General features: G+C 57.1%; 1 protein-coding gene across 1 annotated transcript in view; it reads left to right on the top strand.

Moving 5' to 3' along the window:
* Positions 1-2,481: 2,481 nt before the first annotated feature.
* The window catches only part of TMEM132E (transmembrane protein 132E), a 55,305-nt gene continuing 30,580 nt past the window's right edge, over positions 2,482-27,206 (top strand). Inside the window, exon 1 of the mRNA XM_055331058.1 lies at positions 2,482-3,618. Coding sequence (XP_055187033.1) covers positions 3,051-3,618 — 568 coding nt within the window. The 5' untranslated portion in view covers positions 2,482-3,050. The remainder of the gene's footprint in view (positions 3,619-27,206) is intronic.

The raw sequence follows: 27,206 nt of genomic DNA, 5'->3' as shown, positions 1-27,206 counted from the left end.
GTAGGGGGTGGCAGGAGAACCTGGGACTGAAATTACACAGCAGGCTGCCCTCTACTTTTTCTGACCCTGGGCCTCAGTCTCCTCCATACAAAAGAGGAGCAAAAATGCATGCTGCCCTATTACTTCTCACAGTGGTAATCCATGTCAGCTTAACATTTGTCTTCCCCTCTAGAATGTAAGTTCCACGGGGATGAGCTAGGTCTACCCAGCTCCCTGTTGTGAGTAGTGTCTGTGATGTTGGAGACATTCACCAAGGTGCTGTGAAAGGACACAGGTGTGTGTGTGTGCGTGTGTGTGTGTGTGTGTGTGTGTGTGTGTGTGTGTGTAGGCTTATTTTCCCTTCTTCTAAGAGCTGAGGAGGGGGGTGGAGAGGAGGGTAGAGAGAAGAACCAGAACACTGTGTTCAGTTTCCAGAGAAGGCCGGGACAGTGGCCTGAAACTGCTGATCCATGCCAGCCATGACCACCTGTGGAGGACAGCTTGGTGCACATCACTGGGGGCAGTGGGTCCTCAGCTCAGAAAAGCAAACTTGTGTCTCTCCTCTAGACTTATGATGTACAGGCCCTGTGCCCCTTCCAGTTGGGGGGTGGGGTGGAAGGGATGGAAGTCCTTCCTGCTTCCTTCCTCCTCTTCCTGGAGCCCTCTTGTCTCAGAAGGTGGCTTCTATCCCTCTTTCTCCCACACACAGAGCCCGGATTGCTGGCTTGCCTCTCAGTGGGATGGTTAATAAGCCCTTGGGTGACATTAATTGCCATCAGGCATTAGGGGCCTAATGAGAATCATCTTCCTTGATGAATCCAGCACCTTCCGTCCCGAGGGCCTCCCAGAGCTGCACCTCAGAGCTCCAGACAGATGTGGGGGTGGGGGGAGGGGCGAGCGCCGCTCTCCGCAGGCCCCAGGGCTAAGCAAGAGCCGGCAGCCGGGGAGGAAGGCGGCTTTCAGGAAAGGGTCCAAGCCGATCTTCCAAAAAGAAAGTGTCACTTTCCTGGACGAACAGGAGACTCACAGGGTCAAGAAGTCTAGGGCAGAGTCAGGTGCCTGGGGGGACAGAGGCTGAGCACCCCAGCTGGCCTTGCTCTGACCTACCTCACCCCACACTCTCAGACTGGTTGAGAGCAGAAGTACGGAGGAGTGACCCCCAAGATCTGTAGCCACTTCCCCGCAGCCCCATAAGAGCTGTGTCCACAGGACTGAAGACCTTGTCTGTCCCTCCCGAGTTGAGTGGGATTAGATGCGGCCCCCGGGGGCTGGGGCGCGATACCCCAGGATGCTATGATGGAACGCCGGGCTGCCGGTTGACGGTTGACTTGTCGGGTCTGATCTGGGTTGCGCTCCAAAGGAACCGGCCTGACGGTGGTAGAGAACGCCCCACACCCCTCCCGGTCGCGAGCGGGTGCCGGGCGGGGGTGCCAGAGGGGCGGTTCCCCTCCCCCACCCCCTCGTCTCCGTAAAGGCTTGCAAAACAACCTGTAGGAAGGCACGTCCCCTCCTCTCCGCCCCCACCCCCAGCTGCGCCCGGGGTCCGTCCCGGACGGAGCTGAGCCCGCGAGCTCCCCGCGCGGCGGAGCGGCTGGGCGCGGCGGCTCGGCCGGTTCCCACCCGGCGCCCCGGAGAGCCCCGCGCAGACTGGGGGTGGGGGCAGGGTGCCCCCTACCCGCGCCTCCGGGGAGCGGCCGTAGAGCTCCTCGGCGCCTGGCGAGGAGCGTGCGTCCTCTGAGAAGGGCCGTGGCGGCTGCGGGCTCGCGCCCCGGGGCAAGCCTACGACCCGGAGGAAAACAGAGCCGAAGAGAGAGGCGAACGGAATCGCCAGGTCGGCCGCTGCCCGCGTCTCGGGAAGGAGCCGCGCGCGCCCCCAGGCTGGGAATGCGGAACGGACACGTGGACCGGGGGGGCGGCGTGGGGGGGTCTCCGAGGCGCGCGAGTCGTGGGCCGCGCGCTCCGGGCCCACGTGACCACGGGGACTCGGGGCGGGGGGGGGGAGCGAGCGCGCCCGGCTCGGCGCCCGCTGCTGCCGGGGTGGGCGCTGCGTCCCGCACGGGGGAGGAGGGCGGGCGCGAGTGTGTGTGTCTCTCTCGAGTCATTTACGGCGGAGCAGCCGGCGCGATCGCCGAGGAGGCAGCGGCGGCGGCGGCTTCGTGCAACCGTGGCTCTCCCCGCCTCCTCTCGCCTCTCGCTCCTCGATTCTTCTCCCCCCACACACGTCCATGGGGAGCCGGCCCCCCTGCCGGCGCCTCCTCTCCGCTCGGCCCCCTAGGCACCAGCTGCCGCCTCCCTGGCCGCGGGCTGCGCGGGCGCCCGGTGCCCCGGCCGCGGCCCCGGCCCCGGCCCCTGGCGTGGCGCCCGGGTCTCGCCGCCCGCAGCCCGGGCTGGCGGGGCGCTCGGCTCGCCCAAACTGACTCCGGGACCGGCGAGCCGATGCCCAGCCGCACCACGGCAGCCAGCGAGCGGGCGTCCGGGGGCCGGGCGGGGGCGGCGGCGGCGGCGGGAAGGAGGCCGCGGAGACTCTGAACCCCGGGAAAGTTCAAGGTTTGTGCGGTCCCCCCCGGGGAGGCGAGAGCGAGGCGGAGCCGCGCGCCCCTCTGCCGAGACCGCGAGACCCCGGGAGGAGAGGGGGCGGCCCGAGCCCCTCGCCATCCGACTGCGGCGGGCGGCCGGGAGGCTGGAGCAGGCTGCCGGAGCGGGGAGGGCGCGCGTCGGGCGCTGGCGCCGGTGGCCCCCGCCCCGCTCCTGCGAGCCCCGTCTGCACGGGGCAGCGGGCTCCGGCCGCACCACCCTCGCCCCAGCCGCGCAGCCGCTGCCCGGGCCGGCGGCGCCGAGCCAGCCTGCGTGGAGCCCGGGCCCTGGCCGAGACTGGAGAGAGCGCGCTGGAGCCGAGCCGCGAGCTCTGCGAGGGGACGAGCCGCCGGCCGCCCGCCTCGGGCATTTTGTCCCGGCGTCGCCGGTCTCGGCGCTGCACGGAAACTTTTCCTGCTCCAGATGGATTAAAGTTGCCTGGATCTCCTCTTTCCTTGCGAAAGAAATCATTCGTTTGCACCTAACCTGGGATTTTTATGCTGGGGCTGCTGCAGGGCGCTTGGAGGAAGGAAGCCGTGCTGCTGTCTCTGTGGGGTTACCACCGAAACCGAAGGAACTGGGGCTGCGTCGGGAATCTGCACCCTCGAGCGAGTTCGGACTCGAGCTGGGCCTCGGGGCTGGCGGATCCAGCTCTCGGCTCTAGGCAGTCCCCGAGACGCCGGTGGCCACTGGGCTCCGGGACCGCACGTGCGGCTCCCCCCTCGCCGCGCAGATCCTGCAGGGGGCACCAGCCCGGGGAGGTGGAGGCTCCTCCCGCCCGGAGCTGCGCCCCTACCAGCTCCGAGGGTGTAGCCGGCGGCGCCTGGGACGCCCCCTCCCCTCAAAGTGTCCCCGAATTGCGCTCCCTGCCCCCCAGAGCTCCGGCGGAGACCCTCGGGCGCCACGGCCACCCCGAGTTGGATGTGACCGAGCCCGGGCCGGGGCCACGTCGTCGACGACTGTTGCCCCCTCGGCCCCTTCCCGCTCCCTCCTCAGCCATGGCCCCAAGGATGTCGGGCCGCGGCGGCGCCGCCCTGCTCTGCCTCTCGGCGCTGCTCGCCCACGGTAAGTGTCGCGGCGCGGACTGGGGAGTGAGGATGCGGCGGGCGCCGCTGGGGGGGGCACGGAGAGACGGGCGAAAGGCGAGCCCCCACCCCCCGGACTCGCAGCCCGGCGTCTCGGGCTACAGCCGAGTTACCTCCAGCACCCCCAGTCCTCTGGCGGGAGCGGAGGCTGCGAGCCCCGCCCTGGGGACCGAGCCCGGACCCGGAAAAGGGAGGGGAGGGGAGGGGGGGGGTACTCCAGTCCTTCCCTGGGTAGGAGGAAGGGTCCAAACCCGAGAGTCTGGGGGCGTGTCCGCCCACGAAATCTATGGGGGATCCAAGGGATCGGCTCGATCGTGCCCGGGCCGCCCTCCTTCCCACTCCCACCCCCGCAGCCGGCGGGACCCGAGCCGCTTCGGGTCCGCGGGTCCGGGTCTCCGCCCCGGGTGCGCAGGCCGGTGCGGGGCCGCGCCGCCCGGCGCCTCGCTTCCTGCGGCGGTCCTCGGGAAGGGACGTGGACTGCCAGGGGGCCGGGGAGCCGCGGCGGCTCGCTGCCCGCCTCCCGCCGTCCTGTGAGCTGCATCTAAATGGCCGGCTTAGCCGAGCCCGGAGGGCGGGGGTCTGGGCCACGGGCGCAGGCCGGGCGGCGGGCGGCGGGCGGCGGCGGGCGGCGGGCGGAGGGAGCGGGCGGCGGGCGGCGGGCGGAGGGAGCGGGCCCCGCGCTCTCGCCTTCTGCAATCTGTTGCGTCTGCTCCCTAGGCTCGCCCCGGGCTCCGCGGTAAAGGGGGTGGGGGAGGGAGGGGCCGGGCTTGGCGCGCTTTGGCAGCGGGACAGCGGGGATGCGGGCGGGGGACGGAGGGTCTCTGAACGCCCCCCCCCCCGAGTGACAACTCCGATCCGACGGGAGGAGGCTGCACAGGGCCTCTGCAAGCGGGAGGCGCTCCAGGAGGCGAGGGGCGCGGACCGAGTGGGGAGGGAGAGACCTGGGGTGGAGGAGGAGGATGGAGGAGAGAGGCCCTCTGCCCCCACCCAACCTGAAACCGGCAGACCTGGGACACAGTTCCCCTAAACGGCGGCGGGGAGGGGGGTTCGGGAAGGGCTTTGTTGCTCCGTACTGAGGGGTGAGCCTGGACAGGCTGGAGAGGGACTCAGATGGAGAGGGCAGTAGGCTCTCCGCGCGGACGGAAGACCCTCGATATGTCGTGCTCAGCTTTTCCCCACATCTGCCCAGTCCTGAGGAGCCTGCCCAGGCTCCCCTTGAGCGCGCCCACCGCCTCAAACCAGCTGCCTCACATCCTCACCAAGGCGCGTTCTCAAGGTTGGAAGAATAAGGAAAGGAATCGGCTCCGGGAATCCGGGGTCCTGGGGTTAGGAGGGGGTGGGGAACCGACCGACCTCCCTCCAGAGTGGATTGGTCCTTCCCGGCTTGGGGGGGTGACTCCGGGCGAGAGCTGTTTTGAGTTCAGTTCACCAGACACTGCCAACCTCAGTGCTTTATCGGAAGAATGGGCGGGGGGGGGGGGCAGGGGTAATGCAGCTGGGAACCAGAAATCTGGGCTCCGTGTGCCAGGCTGAGGGCCGGGAGCAGGTGGGACGGTGGGCTCCGCTTGTCTGCCACCTGGAGCTGCCGGGGTTCGCCTGTGACCCGGCCCCAGTGAGCTTGGAGTCTGGCCGCCTAGCAGGACGAAACTGAGCTCAGGCCTTGCTCTGGGCGTGGTTCTGCCCCCCTCTGCGCCTTGTGTCTTGTTGCCTGAGTTCCCTTCCTAAAACCCAGTCATGGCCCCACCTTGGGGCAGCCCACTGCCCACCGCCCAGCTTCCTGACCCCTCAGCCTACTGTTAAAGATCCTTTCTCTTTCCTCACCGCCCAGAATCCTGCCTGCTCCCTCGCATCCAGCCCCAGTAGGGCCTTGCTGTCCTGGCGCTGCTCCTCTAGAGGGTTAGCAATCTGCTTCATTTTTCCTTAGATGTCCCTGTCTTCTCCGTGCCCTGTTAGTTCTGGAGGGGTGGAGGCAGAACCGTGGGCTTAGCATGGTGCCTGTACACACAGGACCCAGGGCTGGCTGGCCAGCTGAAAGAAGCTATTTGCAGGGGTGGCCTGGGAGTCCCCCAATGAGCCCACATTTTCCCCTCCTGATTATCCGGCTCCCTTTCCAAACTCCTTCCTGGAGCCCCCATCCCATGCCTCAATCTCCCAATCCTCAAGGAAGGGTGCCAGCAGATGCTCAAAGCTTAGAGACACCCCCCCATCCCAAGATGGATAAGGCCAGAATCCTAGAAGTTTCTCCCCCTAAAAAAAAAAAAAAAAAAAAAAAAGCCATCTTCCCTCCTTCAGGCTGCCTGACACCCACCCACCCAAACCGTTCCTCTATCCACAAAAGGATGTATGGATTTAGTCTCACTTCAAACCAGTTCTTGGTTGGGATTTCTGAGCCCTTCAAAGATGCTGGGATTGGGGAGGGGGAGTTGTAGTTTTGGATGCCTGGCAGGCTATTGCCAACACAGCCAGACTGGGAGCCAAATAGCCTGGGTTGCTGTCTGACTCTGGCGCCATCGGGAAGGGTGACCTTGGGCTGCCTCTCTCATGTTTCCCATCTTCCACAAGCAGTGTGCCCCCCTCCCTCCCCTTCTCACTTTGTGCCAGGACCTCTGGGCAGATACCATGTGTGAAAAGAGCCCCACTACCTTTCAGGGCCCAGCTTAGCCTGGTGGGGTGGCAGCCTAGACAACGCTCTCATCTCCAGGCTTCTGAGAAGGCCACTTTCCTGCATCTGGTCTTTGGGGAGGCTTTCTGCTCCATTTTTAGTTTGACTAGGAGTTTAGGGGGGCAGGGTGCTGGTTAAATCTGTGGCAGAGCTGATAATGTCACAGCCTCCTACTCGGTAACCTTCATCACTGGCTCTCCACTGCCTATAGGATCAAGGATCCCTTCTTTGGCCCAAGAATCAAAGCTCTTATATGATTTTATCTCAATCCACGTCATCACCTTGGTGGCACTGCCCGCCCTTCGTCCCCCATGCATCTTAGAAAGTATCACCTGGCTCACCTCCCTGCCCCTCTGCTTTTGCACCCACCAGCCCCTCCCTCTAGAATACCAGCCTCCAGAAATCCATACCTAGCCATCAAAACCCAATCCTAACCTCATCTCTTCCAGGGAGTCTGCCTCTGTTGCCCCTTGGCTTCCCACCAGCAGCCCCCACCCTGCAACAGAAGCAAGTACTCTTTCCAGAGCAGCCGCGGCTCTTCATGCTGCATCTCTGGCACTCCTCATAGGCCAACAGTGTGTGTGTGTGTGTGTGTGTGTGTGTGTGTGTGTGTGTGTGTGTGCAGAGGGGGTGTGTGGGCATATTTCTGAGTACGCCCCTCCTCGTCTCCGCATACTTGCATTTAGAGCAGGTGCCATGTGTTCTTCATTTTTGCCCCATTCTCCGGTGCTTGACACATAGTAGATGCTCTGAAGAAATGAATGAGGTGGGAGGACAGCTCTACTGTGGGGCCCTCCCAGTGGATATTGACAAGAGAGCTCTGGGGTGTGGGGGAGAAGCTGGGACCAGGAGAGGATAGGCATGGATACCAGGAAGACAGCAAAGGAATGGGGCAGAGCCATGCCACGCCCTCTTGAGGGGCACACACAGGATATGCATATCTGAAGTGACACGTTACAACCCTGCCCCACAGGATATAAACGCAATGTCCCATGGCACTCTGACTACACGACCTCAAACGCCTGTGTCCTCACCTTTTGGTCATCAGCCTGGCAAACTTGAGTTTCCCTGGTGGGTTGGGTCCATGCTCTCCCCACCCCACAGGATGGCCCAAGCTCTGGGCTCCGTTGGGGAGGCAGGAGGGACACAGCAGAACAAACTCAGCACTGACCCTTGGGACGTTCCCTCACTGCTGGGAATGAGCAGTGATGCTCCGACCTCCCCCCTGCAAACACACACACCCATCTTCATCCTGGCCACATGGAGCCCTACACCACAACACAGCCTTGTTATGTTTGAGACCAGTAGGTGGGGATGTGTTATAAACTTGGTGGCAGAAAATGAGCTTTATTAGAATCCTGAGGATAACTCAGTGCGTGGCTGTAGGAGGTAAGGCCACGGTGGAAGATGAGGGGAGGACCTGGGCCATTTCCGAGACCCTCGCTGGGGGCTTGTCTGGAACGGATGGCTCCCAGGCCTGAGATTGACAGTGAGGGCTCATGAGCCTGCAGAAACTGAGACCCTTAGAGGCACCAACTCCAACCACCAGGGTCTGCCCACCCACCTGGGGCAGGGGAAGGGGGCTGCATGGCAGTGGGGGAAGGGCAGGCTTTGCAGCCCTACACATGGTGATGTTCATCCACAACCCTGAAACTGAAAGAACCACACAGAGCCTCTACTCCAGCCTTCATGCAGATGAGGACATGGACGCTCAGAGAGGGAAGGGGATTGGCCAAGGTCACCCTGCCAGTTGTTCTAGAATCAGAACCAGCACCAGAGCCCAGAGGGGATTCCCGGATTGGTGGTCGGCTCCAGGCCACTCATCAGAGATCCTGCCTACCTCCGTTATCCCGTCTCCAGGGCTTTGTCCAAAGATGCACTTCTGGCCTCAAGCCAGCCTCGAGTTCCAACCAGTCAAGAGAGCCAATCACCAGTGGCGTGAATAAGCCTCGCCAAGCACTACAAGGGAGAGTGGAGGGGTTCTGGGCCTTCAGCTCCCTTTCATGAGCTCCAAGTCCAGTTGAGACTAGAAAAAGGCCCAGATTCTAAAATTCAAGGCAGTTTGAAACCAGAGTCTCCAGGAAACAGGAGACAGGGGTTCAAATCCTAACTTTGCTGTCTACTTGCTGTGCAACCACAGTAAAGCCATCTCCCTCCCTGAGTTTTTTCCTCCTCTATGGATGAGGGGACGGTGCCCGTCATGTCCCCTTCCTTTGTCTTGTCTCTTGTGATGGACAAGCCTGCCGTTTTGTTTATGCTTCTCGGCTCCATGTGGGGCTTCCCTCCGATGATGCCACAGCAGATGCTAAAGAGGGTATCCGTTTCTTTCTCCCCACCCCCTCCCCAGGATCCTCCTTACTTCTTCCTTGCCAGTACTCAGCACAGAATTTTAATAAGAGATTAATGAACCAGTTGTGGTGGTTTTGTTTTAAGAAAATGAATTCATTTTTTTCTATTTTCCTTTTCTGTCTTCTTACATGAAAAGTGGGCCTCCTGACCATCAATTGGGTCAGCCCTGCCTACTCCAGCCATCCCCAAGAATGGGGCAACATAGCAGGAAGCACCAGCACTGTGTTAGCTACTGCACCCATCTCTGGGAGATGACCAGCCCACCCCAGGGAGAGAGGCACTGAGTCAGGGGAAGCCAGTGCTGTAACAGGGAGGGGACCAGCCCTACCAGGGACGCAGGCAGAGAGGCCAGACATCATTTTCTCCTTCCTCTGTCCCATTCAGCCCCTCCTGCCTCGGCTCCCCACGCACACATGTCCACCCCAGGCCCTACGGGCTGGTGCACAGTCCAGCAGGATAAAGTGGATGATAGAAGCAATTGTGTGGTGCCCAAGGCTAGTTGCAGGTGTGAATGAATGCAAGAGTGAATGATTCAGGGCAAGGAAAAGGTAGAAAAGGTCATGGAAGAAAATCCCTTTTTGCCTAAGTTATCTAGAGGATTATTTGCCTTTGGAAAGTTCTGCTTTTTATCACCCTTGAGTCCTTCCTGCATTCTCCTCCTGCATTCTTGCCCACACTGTTTTGGCTTGTGAGGATGGGCAACTGGCTGCTCTCTTCTTTTGGAGGACTTTTCCCATTCTTTCCACCCCGGACACAGGGGGCAGGATGCCGGGGCAGGATCCTCAGGGCCCTCGGAGCCAGGAGAGTGAGGTGCCCAGGGTCACCTGATAAACGGGATGACACAACAGTTGAGGTTTTCAAAGGCGTCTTCATCCAAGAATCCAGGTCTGAATGGCATCAGCCCCTACAGGGCAGGCTCCTGGCAACCAGGACACCCTGAACTCTGAACCCCTGCCCAGGGGCACGGCCCCAGAGGTGGCCAACCCTTACCCAGAAGGAGTCACGGCCACACTGAGTGACAACCTCCCTGTTTGAGGGAGAAAAGGAGAGGAGGGAAGATGCTTTCTGCCCCCACCCCACTCCAGGAGTGCCCAGTACAAGGGGACACAGTCTCATGCCAAAGAGGCCCCAGTCTGATAAAGGAGGCACAGCCCCAGCCCTCAGAGGTCTTTTGTCCCCTTGCGTGGTGACAGTCTGACACTGGGCAATAAGATGGCCACATCGGCCCAGAAGTGGAGGGCCCCACCTCGCAGGCCTCCTCTGCTCCCCGCCGCCCCCAGGGCTATTGGAGAGCATGGCTCTGGGCCAGAAGCGAGTGTATTTTTGGTGGCTTGGTACAGATGATGCAGCAGACTTGTCACGGCAGGAGAACGGTGTTGCTGGGAGCTCGCGGCATGGGCACACGCGTGCGTGAGCACCCACACAGGCACGGGCACACCTGGACACGCTTGAGAGCTCCCACGCTTCTTTGGAGTTCAGGTCCACCATCTCATTTGACCTCCACAGTAGCCGCTGGGCACAGGCAGCTATCATGATCCCCATTTTACGGAGGGCGAAACTGAGGCCCCACGGAGTCCTCACCACGCCAACTCTTGAGGTCATTTTCCCACCCTGAATACGGAAGGCTTCTTGCCATCCCTCTCTGTCTCTCAAATACAGGGAATAAGCACAGACATGGACAGCCAGACGCGCAAGTGAGTCCCCCTCATCTTGAGCCCCTCTCCCCCTTGTTGTCTAGGCTTCTTTCAGTCCCTTGAAGGAATAGTGCTCTTTTCCACGTCAGAGCCTCCGTATGTGCTGCGGCCTCTGACCAGAACAACTTTCCATATCTATCTCCTGCCCAGCCTTCAGGCCAGAGTATAACCACCCCTCCTCTGGGAAGCCCACCCTGATTCTCAGGTGGACAAAGACCCACCGCCTTCTGCAACTCATTGCCGATTTGCCTTGTGTGTACCTGCACTGCATGGCCTCCCTGCTGGCCGTAAGCCTGAGTGGACCTGGCCTCTTCCTGCTGCTGTGTTCCCGCAGTCTACTGGGATATCTAGAACAAAACAGGCACTTAATGATTTGTCAGATAGGTCAATGAAGGTACTCTTGTGCGTTTACTTGTGCACATAGGCACCTTCCCTGTCAGTCAGTGAGTATTCAGTTGGTGCTTACTGTGGTCCCGGTACTGTTCTAGTCATTTATCTTTATCAGGGAATATAACAAAAATCTCTGCACTTATAGAGCTTGTATTCTTGTGGAAGGCGGGGAGGAGGGCAGATAGCAAGTAATAAATATATTAAACAAGTGAATTATATAATATATTAGAAGGCAGAAGGGGCTAAGGAAAATAAGAAAGGTAGGGTAAGGGGAATTGGGAATTCGTGTGTGTGCCGGGAGGGGTTGCGTAGTATAGAATGAATGCTGGTATCCTAAAGTGTCATTATGCACGCTCGAAGGAGGTGAGGAAGCACCTGTATGCGAATATTACAGAGGGCAGGCCTAGGGCAGGAGTGGGCTTGACCATTCAGAGATGGTGAGGAGGCCAGAGGGGCTGGATGCTGTGAGATGAGGAGGGTTGGGGTAAATGGGTGGGGGAGAGGGCGGCTCTTGTAAGACATGTAGGCTCAGTGCAAGAGGGTGCCGTAGCAGGGTTTGGAGCAGGAGTGACCTGAGCTGATCCGCAGCGGCAGGCTTGCAGAACTCCAGACCCTGCAAGGTCAGGGACTGCCCCCTCCTACCCCCACCCAGAGTAGCAGGGAGCCAGCTGCAGCAGGGACCATCCAGGGACTGGCCAAGCTGATGTCCAGACCTGCCCCACCAAAGGAGCCGTGTGGCTGCCCAGGCCTCTTCCGATGGGCTTGGACCTCTTGTCTGTAAAATGGGGCTGCAGCAAGGGGTGTTTCTGCGGCCTCTTCTTGCTCAAACCCCCACCATCGCCTTGGTGGCGGAAGCCAGACGCCAGTGCCTTCGTCTCAGCTGGGGCATTTGGGATGCTAAGCTAGCTCCGGTTTATTTCATAGATTCTGATTTTTAACTAATCATCTCCCTTTATGAAAAATCCACTCCGGGGGCAAGAGGGATCATAGGCCCTTGTGTGGACAGTGATCTTACACCACTCTGATTTGGGAAGTGTGACAGCTCGGATGTGTGCGGGCTCTGTGTTCAGGGAAGCAAAATCTAATTTCCCTGGATGCCTGAGTGCCCCGCAGTAACTCCACATCACCTGTTGCTTTGACCTCTCTGCCTGTCCCTGTTTTATATCTGCTTGGTTGGTGGCCTTCCTCCATCTACCACCGCGCCTACCACCCTGTGACCACTGCAGCCACATCTCTGGGGCAGGGAGGTGACCTGCCCTGGGTGCAAACCACACCCTCCCTAGCCAGGTCCCTCCTGGAGCGGTATGAGGCCTTTATTCAATAGGAAGGAATTCTTGGATTGAAAATAGGAAAAATTACCATTTTCTCAGCTGCCAACACAGCAGAGAAATGATCTCAATTTTCTGTGGCTGTTCTCTGCAGGAGAAAAACTGCCAGCCGCCTGCCCCGTGCATGAGAGGTCTGAGATGCTGGAGAAGAGAGACTGGAGCTGGGGGAGGTAGTGGGATGAGAAATGGGGGACCTGGCATGGTGCAGGGGGCTGGGCTCCCCACTCAGGCCCTGCAGCAGCCCCCACTGACCACAAGCCTATGTCTGAGCACCTATTGAATTATCTGATTGTCTCAAGAATCACTTCTATTAGCTGAACACCTACTATGTGTCATGCCCTGTGCTGGGCACCAGGAATCTTTCCCGTGGAGGCAGGAGTAGGCTGTCCTCTGTTTTATTTTAGTCCCGATGCCCATAGCTCTCCTCCTGTACCCTCACTTCTTCCCTGCACTTGACTCTAAAACCAATCAGCCTGGCTTTGTCACTTCCTGTGTGACTCTGTGCCTTGGTTTACTAATCTGCAAATGATTATGAAAGTACCCAACTTATGGGTTGTTATGACTACATAAATGAGTCCCTGTTTCATGTCAGATACTGAGAATAGTGCCTGACACATATTAAGTGCCCCCCAAATCATGGCTGTCACTGTCATTGTTATTAATGTTAGTAGTACATGCCAGGCATCATTAAATGTAAAAATGAAGAAAATATGGTGCCTGTCCCAAGAGAAGCTTCTAAGGTGATGGCCTGGGCAGATGAGCCATGTCCACACAGACTCTGATACAATGTAATCATAGGTGTGTCAGGAGGGACAAAGCAAGAGAGAAGGAGAGAGAGAGGAGGGACAAAGAGAGTTGTGGAGGGAGAAATCTCACAAGTATTCGAGAGATCAGGAGAGGCTTCACAGAGGAGGTACCATTTCAAGAGGCCTTAACAAGGTTTGAGAGTTCTGTCTCTGAAGACTAATCAGTCACTATCTACTGTGTGTCTGATACCCTGGGGAAGACAGAAACGCAGAGCAGAAATGGCTGTTGGCCTACAAAGTCATTCCACCAAGGGAGAGCCAAGGCTGCCTGGGAAGGAGTAGCAGGAGAGGGGGCTAAATGCCGGCTATGTGGTTGGTAATTCTTTACCTGGATGCTCTTTTGAGACCCCTTGTAGCTTTGCCCCTATATTCCATGGAGCACTGGAGAGCTATTGAGTGTTATGGAGTGAGGGAGTGACATGATCAAAGCCAGGTTCTCAGTAATGACTTGTTTGGGGGCGGTTTGCAGATAGGAGCAATGCTGAAGGGCGCTGTTGAGTGGGACTCCTGGGATGGGAAGTGATTGCCAGCCATCATAAGAGGTACCACCATATGGCAAAGAGCCCACCGTTAGAACCAGAGAGATAGATCTGAGTGCTGGCTCTGCCACTTGCCCTGGCCGGACCTCTTTCTACTCCTTGGTTCTGGACCTCTGGATGAGAGGTCCAGAGCCTGCAGCCCAAGGCTCAGTGTTTGGAGCTGTCTTGATTATCTTAGCAGCTAAGGCCTGAAAAGCAAAAGGGACTTGCCTATGGCCCACAGCCATTTCTGACCCCCTGGGGGTCCAGGAGTGTCAGAGTCTTGGGGAAAGTGGCCTGGTAGGAGAAGTGAGAGACACAAGATCTCCCTCAGCATTTTCAACAAACTCCCGGCCTCCCTCATTTCCCAGCCCAGCTGGCAGCTGCGGCCAAGGGGCCAGATCCCAGGGGTCATTGCCAGAGCTTGGACTCCAGGAAAGCCTCAGAAGAAGCCATGTCAGGTCAGAGAATGGTGATAGGTTTTTCGAGTCACACAAATGTAGGTTTGAATCTCAGCCCTGCTACGGTGAGGCTGAGTAACCCAGAAGCATTTGCCTGCCTGTCCCCTTGGGTCTCAGCTTCTCCATCTACAGAATGGGAGTAATTGTGTCACCTCTCTGCAGCTGGGCTTCTACAAGGGTGCAAGGGTGGAAGTGCCCAGAACAAAAGTTGTGGGCCTGCCGGAGGGCTCAGTAAATGCGATAGGCTTGGTTTGTCTCCTTCCTCCCTTGCCTAGAGCCAGGCCTCATTGCTGGGAAGGGCGGTTAAGACTGTGCCAAAGACTTCCCGGAGATCTGTTTTCTGGAGGTTGGGGGTTTTTTTGTTTTGTTTTGTTTGGGGTCTTATTTTTCTTACCCTCAATGCCTCCTAGCAACGTGCTGCTGTTTTAAACACAGCAGTGGCCAGCAGCCAGCCCCTCACCCTCCCTCCATTCTTCATCCCTTCCCTAACCAGGGAAGCAGCCACAGGCTTCGGCTGGCCCCCATTCCCAGCGCCTCTCCCCCACCCTGAGGCAGGGGAGGCATTCCTGGGTCCTGGGTCATGTCAGGCTGGTGAGGCCATGGCTTGTGGATATTTGCATTGTAGAAGGGCACTTCTGCAATGCAAAAACCACTGCCAAAAATCAGGTCTGGGGTTATAGATGCAGAACCCAGGGTGTTCCTGAAACACTTGCTCTTATGCATCCTACAGCCCAAAGCACACGCAGACCCTGGTGCCAGAGCTGCCTCCTCTCCCTCTTTTGGGTCTCGGAGTCTTCATCTGCAAACAGTAGGAAGAAAAGCAAACCTGTCCTGTAGGGGAGTTGGGGGCAGGGTACCTGAGGTCATGCTAGCGTGAACGGTGGGAACTCTGTTCACGTCAGTGTAACCATTTCTTATTTATCGTGAGCCCCTAGGGGTCGCCTCAGATGACCCGCCCCGCCCACAGGGCCCTTGTCTCCCCAGCCTCCCAGCAAGCCCTTCCTCGGCCTCTGGGCTCTCTCAGCCAGCTACCTGCCTCAGACACAGCCTTCCTCCCACTGGAGGTCTGTATCTGGGTCTCTAAAGTCAGGGCCGCTGTACCAGATCAGGGCTGCCCGATGGAGATAGGCTGCGGAGCCACCTATGTAAGTTAATTTTCCTAGTTATCGCGCGAGAAAAGGAAAAAGAAACAGGTGAAAATGAATTTTAATATATTTTAACCAATATATATATATGGTTATCGTTTCAACATGTAACCAGCATAAAAATTAGTAAGGAACTATTTTACATTGTTTTGTTTTCTTTTTTTTAAATTCTATATTAAATCTGCAAAATCCCCTGTGTTTAACTCTTAGAGAAGCTCATTGCATGTTCCAGCTAGCCCCATTTCAGTTGCTCAGTAGTGAAGCCTAGAGACTGGCTGCTATCTTGGACAGTGAAGGGTTAGATGCTCCCCAAGGGTGCTACCAAATTCTCCCCCAGGAGGTTCCTTTGGGGCCCTGGGACTGGTGTGCTAGGCCACTGGCCTCTCAAATGCGGTCCTTGGAGATTCCCTGCCCACATCGAGCCTCCTTAGCTCCTCCCCAGCATGCTGGTGTGATGCATGCTGGCCAAGATGACCCATCCATACCAGGGCTCCCAGCCGCCTCCCAGAGGCCACTTTCCTTCCTTCCTGAGATCCTGTAAACCACACATCAGATCAAGTCATTCTTCTGCTCAGAACCCTCCACCCTACTGAGAGTGAAAGCCAGAGTCCTTATGGTGGCTTATATGGCGGGCACGGATCTGTCCCTCTTCCTGACCAAATCTTCCTTCAAACGTTGCCTGGCCCCCACCACCCTATTTCCCTGCTGCCCTCCCACATGCCAGACACCAAGCCTCAGCAACTCAGCCCCTGCTGCCCCCACCTGGCCTCTTCCCTCAAATAAGCACAACTTGTGCCCCCACCCCCTTCAGGCCTCCACTCAAATGGATGTCACAGAGTGACCCGCCCTGGCCCATCCCCTAGCCAGACTAGCCCTGCCCACACTTCACTCTGCCGCTCACTGTCTCCCTTCACCTGCCATGTTGTGTAGTTATGTGTCTTCTGGTTCAGAGACTGACACCTCCCCCCACACCCCCACCTTAGGATGGAAGCTCCTGAGAGCTGGGCCCCAGCTATCTTGTTCACTGCCATATTCCCAGCACCTGGATCCATGCCCAGCACACAGGGGATGCTCAGTACACATGTGTGAATGAAAGAATAAAAAGGTGGTTCCTTGTCCCTCCTCTCACCTTACTCCCCCGGGAGCCACTGGGACCAGAGATTTGGGAGTTAAATGAGGCACAGAGACCAAAGAGAAATTTCTTCCTCCCTTCCTCCCTCCCTTCCTTCCTTCTTTCCTTCTTTCCTTCTCACACTCATCTGCCATATTCTAACTTTGTGGTCTTGGGAAAATTATTTCACTGCTCTGTGGCTCAGTCTCCACATCTATGAAATGGGGGAATAAGTACCTGTCTCATAGGTTGTTGTAATGAATAAACGAATTAATGCACACAATGTGCTTTAAGCAGGCATCACCTGGCTTGTGGCAAGTGCTCAGGAAACGGTAACTATACATTTGTTCAGCACAGGGCTTTGAGTACCTACTCTGCGGAGTAGGCCGTGACAAGGGCCGTGACAAATGGTGGTCATGCAGCAGTGAAGATGCATTTACCGGCTGATGTGGGACAAGGAGGCAAATGCTTTCCTTGCTGTGGAATTGGTGCCGGGGGTGGCTGAGTGCAGGAGGGCAGGGGGAAGAAGGGCAAGTAACTGGCCTCACCTGGACTTGGGGGGGCACAGCTGTGGCTTCCTGTCATTTTGCAACAATCACTGCCAAAATCTATGAGAACTAGTGAGTTGAGCCCCAGTAGCCACAAGGGTGGCCATCCTGTCCAGAGCCATGCCCACCCAGCTCCTGCAGGGAACACAGCAGATAGGGGAGGGAGCCTCCTTACAAACACTACCTACATCTGAGATCCCGAGGGCTCTACGAGCTAGTGTTGCATGAAGGCACTGGTCGGGAGGCCGAGCAGACAGAGATTATTGCCCTCACTATTGCAAGACTGGCTGGAGGGAAGGCAGGCAGCGTGAATCTCCTTGCAAAGGGCCCTACCCACAGCTGGCACTCCGTCAGAGCTTGTAGAATCTGCTGAAAGCTGGTGCCCTCTAAAATCCTGTCTGCGCTGTGGTACGGAAAAGCCGCTCAGTAAAGTGAGACAGTTAAGTCAGATAACCTTGGGTCAGGGGAGCTAGATGGGAGTTCAGGCCCCTCTCATCCTTGAACCATCTCTATTTGAAAGATAGGAGCCCCAAGGTCCAGAAGGGGACCGATCTTAGCCTAGCTCACACAGCAATCAGGCACGCCCAGGCCACCCCTCAGACCCCGTTCCTGATGCCCAGTGCCATGGCCTTGTCACCGTGTCTTTAGAGGTTTTGTGCAAGGGTGTTACACAGGGTACCCCTGCCACCTCCGGCTTCCCCAGCAGCTGCATCTGGGGGATATGTCTCAGCAGGCATGGTGTTTACACAGAGTAACCAGATTCCATCTCCAATAATCACATCACAAACAGCATGAAATGTGAACTGTGGGAAAGGCTCTGCTAAATGTGTGACCCGTTTTCTTATTTGTCCCTCCAGTCCCCCCACCTCCTTCTCCCCCTGCCACGTCACATGCCCACATATGGATGCACGCACACGTGCCCTGCATTCCCCAGGCATCCGGTTCAGGCCTCTGATCCCGGCCTGGCATAGGTCACTTAGTCCCTGTTCACGCCCTGGAAGAGCTCAAAGAGCAATTTCTTCTGCCTGGGGGGTAGATAGGAGAAGCGGGTATTCAAAGGTCACCCCTAAAGTTTGCCACTGTTCCTCATCAAGACAAGGAGTGTGATGCCCTGGGCAGTTCAAAACCAGCTAGCACACACTTTATCACCTTGTCACAGGTAAGCCCAGCCTGTGACATTGGCGATCCAGATCCCCATCATACGGATGAGGAGGGGATCAGAGACAAGAGACTGGCCCAGGTCACAGAAAGAGAAGTCTGCCTCTGTCTGCCACTCCCCACTGAGCCCTATCTCCTGATCTTGGCTCCAGGTCCAAAGGCCCCTCCACTCACCCCAGTATCATAGAGGAAGTGTCATGCTCATTCAGCTTGGTCCCAGAGCGGGCAACTCACCCATGCAGATGCCCCAGTTATAAAAGGGGAAACCAAGGCACAGAGTGACTGGCTCATCCCCTGGAGCTGGCTTCCCTCCTCGTGTGTCTCAGCCCTCAGCCCAACATATGCTCCCCACCCATCCTTTTCCTGGGTCCCTGGCTGCTGCCTCGGGACCCCCACGGGAGATACGTCAGAGCAGAACCCTGCAAGCCCCTTCTCCTTCCCCACACCCCTCCGAATCCAGATTCTCCTTGGCAGCCCTGCGAAGCTGATCTGCATAAAACCATCCCCGGGCCCTGCCTTTAAAAGTCTTCATCTTTTCTCTTCTCCCTAAACGGCCCCTAAATGATTTCTGTAAATTGCTCTAAGTAGCTCAAAAAAAAAGAAATAATAATAACTCAGCGAGTGGCTGCCTGACCAGAATGTGGATGGCTCTCATCCTGCCTGGTTGCAGCTCCCAGCTCCTTCCCGCCCTGCACCCAGACACAGGGCCTTGGCTCCTTAACCCAAGAAGTGGGGGGCACTGCCTCATAGGCCCAGCCGCACCTCCTCCCTCAGGCAGGAAGCTGCCCATGTTAGGTGCATCCCCCATCAGACAGGGAGCTCCCTAGGACAGGACATTCTTCCTTCCCTCACCTCTACCCCCACCCCCACCAGGCTGGGGACTCTCCCGGGGCGGGGGCGGGGGCAGGAGGCACTGTGCCTCCCTCATCAGTCTAGAGCTCCCCAGAGAAGTCACTGCCTCTCTCATTGGATGAGCAGCTTTCCCAGGAGAGAGTGTGCCTGCCCCATCAAGCCCGGGGTTCTCTTTGGCCAGGGCTAACCTTTCTTGTTTCGGCAACCGGTTCTTTCTAGAGCCTCATTTCCTTCACCCAACATCAGAAACTTGGGCCCTGATTCCTAGACTGGGCTCCATTTCCATGACTCAATCAAGCACACATTCATCCATCCATTCATTCATTGTACAAAGCTTTCCTAAATACCTCCTGTGCACCAGACACTGACTAGATAGGTATCTTTGTGCAGATTTTGCCCCTTTGAGGTGCTCCTGTGATCGGGGTCTTGAGAGTAGGGTGTCCAGTCAGAGGGTCAGCTGGGCTAGTGTCCCTTGTGGACACGAGCCCAGCCTCAGCCCCTGGTCACCATCATAACTGCCTGGCCTCTGCAGTGTGGTGGACCAGAGAAGGGCCTCTCTTGGGAAGCAGATGCCAGAGGGAGGTGCTTCCACAGAGACCTGAGCCTGGCCCATCCTTCCCTCCATAACCTCTCCCCGAGGCCCCCACCGCACACCATCTCCTGGCTACAGGAGGCTGAGATCAGGGCCATGAGACCTTGATCCTAATAAACGAGGCCCTAAGATGGTGGCATGGACTTGAACAAGACTCTTCCCCCTTCTGGGCCTCAGTTTCTAATATGTGACAGAACTGCACTCAACTAGTAATTTTTTTCTGGCCAGGGAAACACATCATATATTGTATATAGGACATAAATTGTATATGCAACATTGTAGGTAATACAGTTAATATATGCTCCAAGTCAAAGCAGAGCTACTGGTTAAGTGGAGAGTAGAGGTATCTCCCTGAGGGCTCACCTGCCCTCCCCTCATCCCCTGTCACCCTGGGGCAGCCCTGGAGACACCCAGTGAGCCCAGCTGGCAAGCCCTGGGTGCACTTAATCCATCTCTGAGACCCCATCCACTCTGCCTGGATAGTGCTGCTTGATTGGGGGCAGTCCCTCCACCTCTCTGTCCCTGCTCCCCTGAGTCCACACCCAGCCACTGCATCCCCCCTCCAAAGGAGGTGAAGCCCATGAGAAAACTTGACTCTTGCCTGGGCACCCAGCACCCCCTAGGACCTTAAATGAGTCCAGCCTCTGATTAGAAATGCAGGCATGAGAGCTGCTCAGAAGGCGGCAGGTGGGGCCAGCCCCAGGGCAGCCCTGCCCAACCCTGACAGGAGGTGGATTGTTCCAGATGGGATAAAGCCCGTTTGTCACCCTCCCTGCAATCTCTTTGAGGCTCAGAAGGAGGAAGGAGGAGAATAAACACAGACACAGCCCTCCGCTTCCTCTCCAATTTAATTGGAATCCAATTAAGTGAGTAATTGTTACAAATGTGAAATCACCTTCCACCAACTTGGGGATGTGAGCTGAACCGGCACTCGGCCTGAGCCTGTGGGACCAGCCCCATGGTGCAGGGTTTCCAGGGGCTGCAGAAGTAGTGACTCACAGGATTCCTGACCCCCCTCCCCCAGCCTGGAGAGATTCAGGGTAATCCAGTCTGGCCCCCCTCTACCCAAGCACAACCTCCGGCCCCCAGTCTCTGGTATCCCATTCAGCCAAACATGATCGACCCAGTACGTGGACTCCTCGTCCCAGGTCCCACAGACACTTGCTTGGTCTGACCCCAGGTGTATGGAAGTAAGTGTCACCGTCAAGGCAGGGACTTGGGTTCTGAGAAGAAACGTGAGAAGCAAGAGGGAGCAGGTGTGAGTTACGGTGTCTGTGGATTCAGGTGTGGGGAAAGGGAGGCTGAGAAGTAGAACAACTCAGGCAGCAGTTCTAAACCTCGGCTACACACTCGGGAGTTTTTTAAAAAATTGCTCATGCCTTGGGTCCCAGCTCTAATGATTCTGAAGCCACTACCCTGGGGTGTGGCATGGGTTCCCGGGTGAATCTTGAGTCACTACTAGAACGAGGGCAGAGGGCTGGCAGTAGGGCAGGCGTCTCCTCCTAGGACCCTGCATCTTATAAAGCTTCCTAGAACCAGGATGAGCCCAGGGGAGATGCCACCATGGTGGGGTCCGTGGGGATAGGGATTTGGAGGCCCTGGGATGGAGGAAGAGGGTAGAGAAGGGCCTATCCCGTTTTTAAGTGATTTGAAGAGAAAACCACGGGCCTATCCCATTTTTAAGTGATTTGAAGAGAAACTTTGTCTCTGTTTTTTTGTCTGCTCATTTTCTCTGTTCCAGGGCCCAGAGCTCAAGGGGCCACTCTTAGAACTGCTGTTCAGTTTCATGATACACACAGGAGGTGCCCAATAAATATTTATTGAACACATTATCAGCGAAATCCATTTGGTGGACTAGCCTGGGAATGTAACTGCTATTGATGACACTGGCTCTATGGAGGAAGGCATTGAAATGCATTTCCAGGTTCTGATACCCAATTTCCAGTGGACTTTTGTTAAGTAGCCAATGTATAAATTGGACTCTGTGGGCGGGGGAGGGGAGGGAGAGGGAGAGAGACAGGGAGAGAGAGAGAAAGAGAATGTTCTGCTCCCAGTGAACCTAGCATGGACCCCAACCTTGGGACCTGCACTGAGATGTGATACGAGTTACCCAGATTGAACTCAGTGGTGCATTTATGGAGCTGGCCGAGAGGAGTCAGAGGGAGGAGGGCCCGAGAGGTGGTTGAGAAGAAAAGCCAGAGAAGGGTCTGAGGCGTCCAGGGCAGGCGGAGGGGCAAGGGTTAGAGAGGCCAGGGCAAAGCTGGGGCCTGCGATGCAGCTGTGAAGGATACAGATGTTCGGGGCCTTTGCACACACAGCCTCTGCAGGATGTGCAAGGACAGCTCAAGCAGATCAAAGATTCCAAGCAGGAAAAAAGGTGCAGCTGGACACAGGGAGCTGCAAGAGAGAAGCCGTGAGGTCACAGGACCCCATGACCTGGAGCTCCAGCCCAGGCCCAGCTCGGAGTGCAGTGTTTGCTGTAGGAGAGAGAAGGGACGGTCCCCACCAGGAAGCAGGCAGAAAGCAGAGGGGGCTGGGGTGAGGAGGAGTGTCCTTACTGCCTCCTCATGACACAGGACTTGGGCAGGAACAGCTGACCAGAGTCCTGGGAAGAGGGTCACCAGAGACCAAGGAGGGCTCTGGCTGACAGGCTGCTAGAGGTTTGCAGGAGACCCCGACTTGACCATCACGCTGGCATCCTTAAGGAATGCAGTGGAAAGCTGCCAGAGAAGCAGAGGCTGGTCCCGAGGCCTGGCCAGCGCCCTCCCTCCCCTGAGCTTCTAAACCACAGGGTCAGGCAATATCTCCGGGGGCGAATGACCGTCGTCCACCTGCTGGCCAGTCAGCCCCGGGGCATTCCTTTCTCTCCAAAAGGCAGCCACAGATCTCAGAATGGAGGGCTTGAGAGACCCCCGGCTCCCGAGGCCACCCCCACCCCCAGACCAGGCTGGCTGTCCTGAAGCCGGGCTTGGCCCTGCAGGGTGTTCTGACCTCTGGCCGAAGGCTCCTTTGTCCCCACTGTCCCAGCCCTCCTTCCTGCTGGCAGAGCACTCCAGAGAGGCGGCCATTCACAGGGGAGGTGACCCGACGGCCTTGGGGGTGGGGGGGCTGTCTCTGACCACACAGGGTGACAGTGATTAAATGTACCAGCAGCTGGGCTATCAGGGCCCTCCCTGCTGCTAATTTGGGTCAATTAAGCCAATTTGTCTTTGTCGACTTGAAGTCCCTTCTCTGTAATGGCCGGCGGTCCCTCTGGGGCTCCCAAGAGAGGAAAGAGTGCGGAGGCAAGGAGGAGGCAGTGCTTTGGCCTCTGTGGCCTCTCCCTCACCCCCCTCCCAGAGCCCCCTGGCTCAGGGACATTCCTGAACCTTGTGGCCCCTCCCATCGCACTTCCCCGAGGGCTTCCGCAGCTGTCACCCCTGCAATTGCCCCTTGAGGCAGGTCAGGCAGGGTTCATCCCTGCTCCACAGATGGGCAATTAGGGGTCCTCCAGGGAAGAGGTGGCTCCGAGTCAGCAGAATAGAAGGACCTGCACCTGGCATTCGGAGCCTGGTCTGGTGCTCCTCTCCACACACCATTCAGGCTCTGTGGTTTCCTGAAGGTGCTCAGTCTGTGCTCTTGAGGCCCCCGGGAGCCCTGCTGCCATGGCCCCCTGAGAGGTTTCAAGGAACCCAGTTTGGAAACTACTTCCCGACTCTATCAGGCTCCAGCTTCCACCAAGAAGGGAGGCAGGGACAAAAATCAGTGTCTCCAAAGAAAAGCCAGCTGCCTCTGCTTGGCCGCCCAGCCAAGGAGACAACGACCATCTTCTGGAAGCTGGGCCCAGTGAGTATCTGGGCCTGGCATCACTCAAAAGACAGGTGGGAGCAGCAGCATTTTAGGTGAGCACAGGGTCAGAGGCCAGGAGCCCAGCTGCTCCCGCATACAGCTCCCTCTACCCTGAGTTGAATGAGCTGAGACAAGCCCCTTCGGTCCTCTGGGTCTTAGTTTACCCAACTCCAACATTGCTGGACCTGAAGACGAAGTTGGGCTAGGGCCCTACAGCTCTCACATTTGACAGGTCACCCTAGAGGGGGGGAGGGGAAGGGGCCCTTCTCTCTTCCATGCCTGGAAAATGGAGCCCTCCCTCTCTGCCTCCATTCTGTAGAGGTGAGAGCAGGGGGGACACTTGGCCACACTGGTGGGCTGACAGGGAAGAAGATCCAGAGCTTCACAGTGTCCCCTGAAAACAACTACAGCTTAGATTTCCTCCCTATGGACTCAGTCTGGATCTAACACTCAGGGCAAAGGAAGGGCATTGCCCAGGGCAGTGGTTTCCAGAGGAGGTGGGCAGGGGAAGAGAACCTGGAGGTAGGCAGCAAACAGAGGCAGTGTCCACCATGGAATCAGTTGAGCTTCCCTTGGAGACCCTGCTAGATGGGTTTCTTTACCTGTCTTGTGACCAGAATCACTGACACCAAGGGCAGAGGATGGGGAAGCAGGTCCAAGTGGGCTGAAGTCAGTGAACCTTCTGCAGAGAGCAGAAAAGAGCTTTCCAGAAGTGCAGTGCAAAACACCAGAGCCAGCTGTGCAGGGTTGCCAGGTGGCATGGCCTTGGAGGACGTCTTCCCGTGAGACCTGTCCCCTGGCCTAGGCCTGGCTTACATGGGATGGAGGTAGACCAGCTGGCCTGTGCGAGGCCCAGAGGTAGTATCTTGGTGCTAAGCTCTTATATGAAGTCATCTCTGTGGCTGCATTTTGGCTGGCAGGAAGTGGATGGGTGAGGGTCAGGGTGCAGAATAGTGACAGATGCAGGGGACCCTCACCTCCTAGGCATCCTCTCCTTGCTCATTCTCTTTGAGGATAAGCCAGTGTCCTGTCTCAGATGTGAGCAACCTCAGATTCCTCAGTCTGTATTGCAGTATCAGGGGCCTCCCGGCAGGAGCCTAGAGTGGCAGACGCACAGACCACCTGGAGCCTTGGGGCAGAGGCTGTCAGGGCTGGAAGGGGCCCATGGAGGGGCCAGCTTAGCCCCTTCCTATCATTACTGTAGAGAGACTGAGGCCCGGAGAGGTCACAAAGGAGGAGACGGCTCACTGGCCAGTGCACTGTGCAGATGTGCCCCATGGAAGCCAGCCGATGACTCCCAGGCTTAGCCAAGTGTTGCTTTCCTGGTCGTATTTAATAAACCTCCACACCGTGCCAGGTACCATGGGAAGGGAGGGTGTGGGCTGTGCCTGCTCCTGCCCAGGCATCCATTTGACGGGGGACACATAGGACAGGATCAGTGGTGCTACTGAGAGGACTTTGGCCTGGACCTTAGAGGGAGCTCTCAGGGGCCATTCCTTCCCTGGGTGTGATCTGTGGTCCTGTACCCCTCTAGCCAGCTCTTTCCCTGGGGTGTCCCCATACCACCACCACTGCCACCTGCCTTCTCAGCCTCCTTGCAGCTCCTCTTGATGCCCATCACTCTCAGCCGTGTGCCCCGATGGGCAGCCGTCTCCCTCGGCCGTCTCCATTATGCTCAGAGCTCTGGGTGCCAGACCCAGCCACGCATCCACGTCTGCTCTGGATAGCGCACAGCTTCCTCACCGAGGTCACCCACCCAGCCCCATCACCCACCTGAGCCCTGCCTCACACAGTGGAGCGGCCCTCCCTCCACCCAGGGGCCAAAGTGGCAAACTGCCCACCATCTAGACCTTTCCCTCTCCTGCCCCCTCCCTCCCCCACTCTGCCTCAGGTCTGGTTGACAGTACTGCTTTAAAGTGGCAGCAGCAGCATTCTTACCTGCTGGTACGTACCTATTACCTGGCATTTTTCTAAGAGGTTTGCACATATTAACTCACTGAGTCCTCCCAATAACCCTGGTGGGTACCAGTACTGTCTCTGCTTTGCAGACAAGGAAGCAGATCCAGAGAGGGTGGTAATTTGCCCAAGGCCACACAGCAAGCAGGGTGTGAAGGTGGGACCAGGCTCAGAGCCCTTGTGGTCACTGGGCTTCACAATGGCTTCTCAGGCAGGGTCCTTTGCTTCCTCTCTGTCATCACCCCATCTGTCCCCCAGACCACTGCAACTGCATCTTGTGTCCAGGGGGGCTGTTTTTATTTTTATTTTTTTAAAGATTTTATTTATTTATTTATGAGAGACACACAGAGAGTGACAGAGACATAGGCAGAGGGAGAAGCAGGCTCCCGACAGGAGCTGATGCAGGACTCAATCTCAGAACCCTGGGATCACAACCTGAGCCACAGGCAGAGGCTCAACTCTGAGCCACTCAGGTGCCCCGGGGGGGGGGGTGGTGGCTGTTTTTATTTATTTTATTTTATTTATATATTTTATTATTATGTTTTTATTGGAGTTCAATTTGCCAACATATAGCATAACACCCAGTGCTCATCCCGCCAAGTGCCCCCCTCAGTACCCGTCACCCAGTCACCCCAACCCCCCACCCACCTCCCCTTCCACTACCCCTTGTTCATTTCCCAGAGTTAGGTGTCTCTCATGTTTTGTCACCCTCACTGATATTTTCACTCATTTTCTCTCCTTTCCCTTTATTCCCTTTCACTAATTTTATATTGGTCTCATTCATTTGGGGCTGTTTTTAAAATGAAAATCTAACCATGTCACCACTGCTCCCTTGCCTTTACTAGCTTCCCTTGCCCGTTGTCAGTGTATGGGATGGAATCCCCCCAAACTTCTCACAGTGGCATCCGAGGCCCTGATGTGGCCTTGCCCATTCTGCTGTGCCATCCCCCACCTCTGTGCCCTCTCTCCCTGACCACATACTCTCAGAGTGTTCCCCACCCAGATGGCATGAACTCACCATGCCCCAAATGTCTCATGTTGCCATGCTGACCCACCCGGCCCTGGCTCTTCCTGGCAAGATCCTGCTCCCCAGTCAAGGGGCCTCCTGAGTCTCCCAGGTGGACCCCATTATTCCCTGCCCTGTACGCCCTCAGCAGCTGAATTAGCTACCTGTGGGTCTGTCCCCCTCGAGTCCAACTGTGACCTCTCTCTGCTGCACCTGGCACGTAGAAAACCTTTGAAGGACTGAATAAAGGAACAAATGCATTTTCGGGAAGATAAAGTCCTAAGTCTAATGAGAGTGATTTATTATTAATAGCAATTGCAAGCATTTATTACTGAGCATGTATCTGTGCCAGGCACTGGGCACCACGCAGAGCTTGCACCGTATCCTCCCATCCTCACGGCAGCCCCATGAAGCATCAATTACTGTTGCCAGCACTTTAATGGACAGGTGGCTGAGGCTCAGTGAGGTTGAGCAGCTCGCTCAAGGTCACACAGCTGAAGAGAAGCGGGGCTGGGATTCCTAGCCAGGTTTCTCTGAGTCCAACCTTGAGCAGACCCCCACTGCCTGCAACCTTGCTGCCCAGAACTGCCCAGAATAATGGGGAGAGCTTGGAGGGGCCATTCATGTGTGGGCAGCGCTGAGAGGGATGTGCCCATCCTCTACTGCCTAAAGAGCTGCTTGCATTTCCGTATGTAATCAGCCATGAAGTCCTAAGTGAGCAGACTCAGGTCCCTTGTCCCTGCCTGTCACACGGGCAATTGGGGCCCTCAGAGCATGAACCATATGATGAGTGAGGCTCAGCCCAGCTCCAGAACCATGTGGCTCTTCATACCTGGGCCCAGCAAAGGTATCTCTTTTTGGAATAAGGAGGTCAGGTGTGCTTGGCACCCCCATCTCCGTGGCTACATGGGACAGGAGGGGCTGCCCCTTTAGGCAGGCCCCTATGGAGGCCCTTCCCTTGTCATCCAGAGCCAGGCTGGATGAGGTGCCAGCCTGCCCCAAATACACCCCAGCATCAGAGCAGCCTGACCCTGTCCTACTGTCCCACCTGGGCTGCAGACAGACAGGGAACTGCCCTGTGCCTCCAATAAGCTGTGGGATTGTCAACTGGCAGACTAAGGCTGAGATGACTTTTCAAAGCCCCTCTTCAGCACCAAGATTCCA

This window comes from Nyctereutes procyonoides, unplaced genomic scaffold, assembly GCF_905146905.1.
Source record: "Nyctereutes procyonoides isolate TBG_1078 unplaced genomic scaffold, NYPRO_anot_genome, whole genome shotgun sequence".
NCBI classification, from domain to species: Eukaryota; Metazoa; Chordata; class Mammalia; order Carnivora; family Canidae; genus Nyctereutes; species Nyctereutes procyonoides.
The sequence above is the reverse complement of the archived record's forward strand: the minus strand, read 5'-3'. Positions and strand labels throughout refer to the sequence as shown.